Source organism: Dipodomys ordii, unplaced genomic scaffold (genome assembly GCF_000151885.1).
Source record: "Dipodomys ordii isolate 6190 unplaced genomic scaffold, Dord_2.0 Scaffold26, whole genome shotgun sequence".
NCBI classification, from domain to species: domain Eukaryota; kingdom Metazoa; phylum Chordata; class Mammalia; order Rodentia; family Heteromyidae; genus Dipodomys; species Dipodomys ordii.
In genome coordinates this window covers 12,057,689-12,064,298 of record NW_012267242.1, presented here as the reverse complement: position 1 = coordinate 12,064,298, position 6,610 = coordinate 12,057,689, and the positions used below count along the sequence as shown (strand labels likewise).

The 6,610-nt window shown below is 46.5% G+C and overlaps 1 protein-coding gene and 1 long non-coding RNA gene across 6 annotated transcripts in view; one reads left to right on the top strand and one right to left on the bottom strand.

The window, feature by feature from the left end:
- Positions 1 to 2,431: 2,431 nt before the first annotated feature.
- LOC105984974 lies at positions 2,432 to 2,945 on the bottom strand. 2 transcript variants are annotated; one of them, XR_001175024.1, is made up of 2 exons: positions 2,862 to 2,945; positions 2,432 to 2,608 (listed from the first exon to the last, which is right to left on the bottom strand). It is a non-coding gene; the product is annotated as an uncharacterized LOC105984974 (long non-coding RNA). The 2 variants fall into 2 exon arrangements; XR_001175025.1 differs by having other exon boundaries at positions 2,816 to 2,918.
- A 75-nt stretch (positions 2,946 to 3,020) lies between these two features.
- Pi4kb (phosphatidylinositol 4-kinase, catalytic, beta) overlaps positions 3,021 to 6,610 on the top strand; it is a 62,719-nt gene continuing 59,129 nt past the window's right edge. For 2 of the 4 annotated variants that reach the window (XM_013015235.1, XM_013015232.1), the window contains exon 1: positions 4,386 to 4,529. In XM_013015235.1, the coding sequence (XP_012870689.1) occupies positions 4,525 to 4,529 (5 nt within the window). In that variant the 5' untranslated portion in view covers positions 4,386 to 4,524. Of the gene's footprint in view, positions 3,448 to 4,385; positions 4,530 to 6,610 lie in introns of those variants that run through there. The other 2 variants (XM_013015236.1, XM_013015234.1) reach the window with 2 other exon arrangements.

Below are 6,610 nucleotides of genomic sequence, written 5' to 3'. Positions count from 1 at the left end.
GCCCAGGCCTAGAGTTCAGGCCCCACAACCGGACCAAAAAAAAAAAAAAAAAAAAAGCGTTCAAAGCCAGCCCAGGCAAAGTCAGTAAGACCCTATTTCAAAAACAAAATAAACTGGAAAATAAAATAAAATAAACAAACTGGGCTGGGAATGTGGCTTAGTGATAGAGTGCTTGCCTGGCATGCATGAAGTCCTGGGTTCGATTCCTCAGAAGCAGAAAAAGCCAGAAATGGCGCTGTGGCTCAAGTGGTAGAGCACTAGCCTTGAGCACAGAGAAGCTCAGGGACAGTGCCTGGGTCCTGAGTTCAAGCCCCAGGACTACTCCCCACACTCCCCCCCCAAAAAAAAACATAAAATAAACCTAAAAGAAGCTACGTGGGAGGCTGAGAACCAAGAGAATCATGGTTTAAGACCAGCAGGGGAAGAAAAGTTCAAAAGACCCCTTTCAGTTCATAGCTGGGCACACTGGTACACACCTGTCACATAAAACTATAGGAAAGACTGAAACTTGGCAGGCTGCAGGGCCAGGCAAGCTGGGGCAGAAAAGTAATCAAGACAATGTCTCCACAGAGGAAAGCTGCATGTAGTGGCATAAATCTGTGATCCCAGAGATGATGGGAACTCTAAAGTAAGTGGATTGTGGCTCAGGTCTATCCTAAAATAATCAATGAAAAATAGAGCTGGAGGCATGATTCAAGTTTAACAAGCACAAAGCCTGAGTTTAAAATCCCAATCTCAATGCCATCAAAAAGGGGATTGGGGGTCGGGGTGGGGCCGGGAAGGTAGCTCAGTGGTAGAGTGCTTGTCTTGCATACATGAGGCCCTGGGTTAGATACCTCAGCACCACATAAGCAGAAAAAGCTGGAAGTGGTGCTGTGGCTCAAGTGGTAGAGCACTAGTCTTGAGCTGAAATGCTGAAGGACAGCACCCAGGCCCAGAGTTCAGATCCTATGACCAACAAAAAAATTTTAAAAAATAATAAATGTCTAAAAAAAAGGGGATTTGGGGAGTGTAGTTCAAGTGTTAGAGCACTTGTTTAGTATGAATAGACCCTGTGTTCAATTCCTAGTACTGAAACAACAACAACAATATCTACCTACTATTGAAAGGTGGTCCCATCTCTTTCTACAATGTTTCAAAAGGTTAGTCTTAGCCAGGCATCGGTGGCTCATGCCTGTAATCCTAGCTACTCAGGAGGCTGAGATCTGAGAATCACGGTTCAAAGCCAACCCGGGCAGGAAAGTCTGTGAGACTCTTATCTCCAATAAACCACTAGAAAACCGGAAGTGGCGCTGTGGCTCAAGCAGTATAGCGCTCACCTTGTGCTGAAGAGCACAGGGACAGTGCCCAAGGCCAGAGTTCAAGCCCCATGACTGACTTTCCCCCCGCCCCCCAAAAAAAGGTTAGTCTTGTGGCCCTTGCGAATTCTACCCCTTAAGGGGATATGAGGCATTTTAGACTAAAGCAAACATTTTTGCCTTGATACTCATGGAACAACTAGTTGGAAACTGGCCAAGAGCTGCTGATCCTAACAGGTGGACTGGTGATGCCTCACTGCAGATGTGATGACAAATTGAAATTGTCTTTGGCACCTGTTCTCAGCTTGTCTTTCACTACTATACTCCTGCTTCAACCTAGTGTACTTTTTTGCCCTGTACTTATGATTTGAATAAACTTCCAGTTCTATTCTTCTACAATCTTTTTGGCCTTCAGAATGTGCTCTCCTCTTTTATTATTCTGCTGTATAATATCCAATATTTAATATCTACAATCTAAGTCACGGTAGCCACAGTAATTTTTTTTTTAACCAGTACTGGTTGATCAAGGCTGGTGCTCCATCATTTGAGTCATAGATTTACTTCCACATTTTTACTGATTAATTGGCTAGCCAAATCTGGGTTGAACTTGAACTGTGATCTTCAAATCTTAGCCTCCTGACTAGGTAGGATTACGGGCATGAACCCCCTGGCACCTGGCTTTGATCTGTATTCTCTTGACGCTCACAAAACTTTGTGAGCTGTTAATATTACTGCATCCACTTTGCAAACACAGAAACTGACGTTCAAGCCTGGATGATATGTGGTGGTAGCACCAGCTACTAAGTAGGTTAAGGTAAGGGAATCGCTTTAGCCTAGAAGTTCTAGACCAGCCTGGCCTCTAAACGGAAAGAAAAAAAAACAACTTGAGTTTAAAAGGTTATATCAGTTATCAGGTTGGCAGTGGCAAAGAAGATGATGGCATCCAAGATCTGGATGCCAAATAACTACCCTCAGTGTAGAATATCATCAGGTAAGATTCTAAGGGGGGTGGGGTGGAGAAATAGATGTTACCTAAATCCCTTAGGAAAGACACTGGGATAGAGGTTCTGAGGAGGAAGAAGTCTCTCAATTATCAGTGCGAATCAACAAATACACAAAATCAAAGCCAGAAGTTCAGACTGTCTATTTATTTAGTCTTTTGCCGTAGTGGCTTTCGTTAGAAAGAAGGGATTTACGTCCTTATCATTTCACTCACCTCTCCCAGCCAGGGAGTGACTTCGGAGACAGAACCACGGCCGCTGAAATGGTAACATTCCGGAAGCGAGAAGAAACACAATCGTGGCAATGCCCTTAAAGATGGATAAGGAAAGAGCAGTAAGGGTGACGGTCTTCCTCACCCACCCCGGTCTTTCCTTTTTGGCCCCTCCGGCATGGATCCGAGAGTCCGGTTTACTAAGGAAGTGAAGTAGGATTAGGGAGGAGGGAAAGTCCCCGGTTTCAATTACAGTAGCCTGTAACTGTAGCTGACTCAAAAGCCTCCTTTACATAGTATTTACATGTTTCTGTATTTATAGACGTTCTTTCCTAAGAGGGCGCCCATACCCGGCCACCTAATCCAGTTCGTTTCGCAGAACCACCTTCTCGGCTTCCTTAGTCCAGCAAAACCTCCTCCGCCTCAGGTCCGCCTCTCAAGCATTGGCCCCGCCCACTCCCCGTAAGCCCCGCCCTTCCCTCTCCCTCCCGAGATTCCAAATAGCCTTTCCCCGCCCCCTTTTCTATTTTTGAACAGGCACATTCTGGGCAGCTCATTTGACTCAGATTACTATAGGATCTGTGGGGGTCCTGAGCGTCGGGGAAGTAAGAAAGCAAATCCCGGGAAGAAAGGCTTGAGTTCAGGAAAACCTTACATCAAGACCTGCTGGAGAAGTATTATTGTGATTATTATTATTATCAGTATATATTCTTTTGGTCCTGACTGTGGAGCAGGGTTCAACTTCAGGCAGCATCAAGGCCCCTTCAGGCAGCGCCGTGGGCAGCCCCGCAGCCGGGGCCTGGTGCAGCCGCCGCGGCCGCTGTCAGGGAAGCGCAGGCGGCCAATGGAACCCGGGAGCGGCCGCTGCTGCTGAGGCGGCGGTGTCGGCAGCCCGACCCCGACCGCCTGCACCCCCTCCGCAGGGGTCCCCAGGAGGTAAGCGACTCCTGCCCCTTGAGTCACCTTTGCCCCGTGTGGTGGTGGTGGTGGGGCGCTCTCACCCTGTCCCGCAAAGCCTCTCTCCACCTGGGTTCGACCACAAAACTGCCCTCGGGGTGGCAGCTGCACCCTGCCCTCCACCCTTTGCTCTCGGGGCGGGGGTCCTCCTCTGCTTTTTGGTTTCCTCGTCTGTTTAGCCCCTCCTTCGGCCCCGAGGATTCCCGTCCCCCCCCCCCACCGCACCTTCTTACCCTTATTGCCTCCGTCCCTAATTATTTTTCCTGTCGTGAACCCTTCCCACCTTAGATCCCTTCCAGAATGTCCATCTTGGTTTGTCCTTTTCCGTCATCTGTGCTTCTGCCCCAAACATTTTCCATAGACTCCGCCTTTATCGCTTTTTCTATTTTGCCCCACTCCACCAAAATCTGTGCGCCCTCTGCACGGAGTTCCCGTTTTCTGGAACTAAAAGCTTGTAGCCCCCTTATCCTGCTTCTGATGTCATTACCTCACCGTCTCCCACCCACCCAGCTCCTGGCTTCCAAGAATTGCCCATGCCTCTCTCCTTCATTGATCTCGGGCCCTTGTCATCATTTCCAAAGTACCATTTACATTCTACTTTGACCTTAACCCTCACCTTCTGTAGAGGGTTTTATGATCCCTGGAGCCATCTAGCTTCCTTTTCCCCCTTCTCAATCCCAGCCCTCTGAGGGTTCCTTCCCCTAAGAGAAAGATCCGACTTTGGATCCTTCCCATTTCCAACTTTGACACCTCCCCGTAGTTTCACGGATTTTGCTGATCTTTGTGTCAATTGGTTCTGTTTTTCCTGTGGCTTTTATGTGTTCTTTGTCACACTCTTTATCTCCAAATACCACTTATTTCAGGATCAGCTAAACCTTGAACTAAGAAGAAAATGTGTTGGGAGGAGGGGGAGCCTCAGCTGTCTCAGGCTTTTCTGGACAAAAGGGTGTTTCTGGAGGATGGAGCAAGTTTTGAAGAAGTCCCTATCAGATTACACTTTGTTGACTACTCAGGAGGAGCCACTAGGAGGGATGAACAGGCCTGCATGGAAACTGAATGAGGTTGTGAGAAATTTTGTTTTGGATTATTTCGGGGTTGTGTTAAATAAATCCCAGAATAGAGTGTCTTCCCACCCCCTTTCAAGTGCAAAAGGAATCAGTTTACTGATTGAGGCTTACTAGAATAGTTTTGGTTGATTTCATAAGAGCTCAAGTTTAGGGTGGGGTAGATGGGGGTAAATGGGACAAAAAAAAATCAGACAATGGAAAGAGCTTGTACATTCAGAATCAGAACTCCTGGGTTCAGCATATAACTTCCTCACTTAACTTCTAGAATGGTCTTTTTGTAAAAATGGCCCACTCAATAAGCATCAATGCAGTAATAGGCTAATAGCAGGATGTGGGTTGGGAGAAGAATTCAGCTTGGTTTATTTGTTTATAAAACATTCTGGGTTCTCAGACAAAAGACATTTATTGCTAGTGGTTTTGTCATCCTGAGAATTTTCCTTCATCTCAATCTTTCCAGTTTATAACCATGAGTGAAAGTTTGAAACACAAGCTCCTGACTTGCTTCTTTCGTCAACCCTGTGCATTAAGCTGCTAACCACCTGTGCCATTCCTCTTGCTCATAAAATCCAGATTCTTTGGGTTAGAAAGTGTTTGTGGAAAAGCTTTTTGAAGAAACTGGCTAGGAAAGAGAACTTGGGATAGGAAACTAGTTGTATACCATCTCTCTTGGCCTGTGATTGTGAAGAGGACACATGAAGTTGCACTCATCTTCCAATTCTAGTCCCATCTGAAAGTAGTTATGCCACTTCATCTCACTTCTCCTTTTTCTATGCCCGAGTTAGCCAGAGTGCAGTCTGCTCATCATACCCTTTATAGAAGAAGCTTTACTCCTTAGAAGCATCGTAACCAGAAATATTTTCCCCAGTGTCTCTGCTTCCTTCTCAGCTAGGTTCACACCACATGAGAATATGTTCGTTGAACACTATCCAAAGGAACAAACTGAGATTTTCTTTCATTTGGGGAAGAGGTTTGGGAGGATCCTTCAGTAATTAGCATAGGATAAGAGAAGGCCTAGTCTAAGCACATTTGGAACTTGCAAAAGGGAGGAACAGTTCAGAGAAAGGTGAGCATATAGGTTGCTTCTGTTGCCATCTGTCAGTTTCATCAGGGGTTCTAAGAGCTGGCTTGGGCTGTCTGGCTGGAATCTACTTATACAAGCTTCACAGCCCTGCACAGAGTCCTTAACCTGATTCAATATTGACTTTACTACCTTGAGACCACTGCCTCCCTACCTACTGTAGCTTGGGAATGCCCTCTCCCCTAATGCTAGCACTTTTTGGGGCCTTGGGTAAGCCTTTGTCTGCTTCCTGGTGGGGCTTGAGCCTGCTTGACTGCTTAGCTTTGAGTAACTATAAGGAAAATGGAGGATTTTTTTTCTCCACATTTACCATTGAAGCCAAAAAGGAAAGATGATTGAGACCTCTTTAAAGAAAGGTTTGAAGCAGAGCACTTGTAGCTCATGCTGTAATCTTAACTACTTAAAATGCTGAGATCCAGAGGATCTCAGATAGAGACCAGCAAAAAGCCAGGGTAGAGTTATGGCTCAAGCAAGCTGAGCAAGCGTGAGGCCCTTAGTTGAAAATACCATACTGAAGCTAGGTGCTGGTGGCTCATGCCTGAAATCCTAGCTACTCAGGAGGCTGAGATCTGAGGATTGCAGTTCAAAGCCAGCCCAGGCAGAAAAGTTCCTATAAGACTCTTATCTCCAATTAAACACCAGAAAATTGAAAGTGGTGCTGTGGCTCAAAGTGGTAGAGCACTTGCCTTGAGCAAAAAAACTTAGGGACAGCACCCAGGCCCTGAGTTCAAGCCCCATGACCAAAAAACAACAACAAAGCAATATACTGGCAGAGAGAGAGAGAGAGAGGTTTTAATTAGACATTGAAACATTAAGACATGAGAGGAACTTCTCAATAGCCAAACAAACAGCCTAAGGTGATATGGAGTCTCTCTCTTTCTCCCTCTCCCCCTCTCTCCCTCTCTCCCTCTCTCTCCCCCCTCCCCCTCTCTCCCTCTTCCCTCTCTCCCTCTTCCCTCTCTCCTCCCTCTCTTCCCTCTCTCCTGCCTCCCTCTAC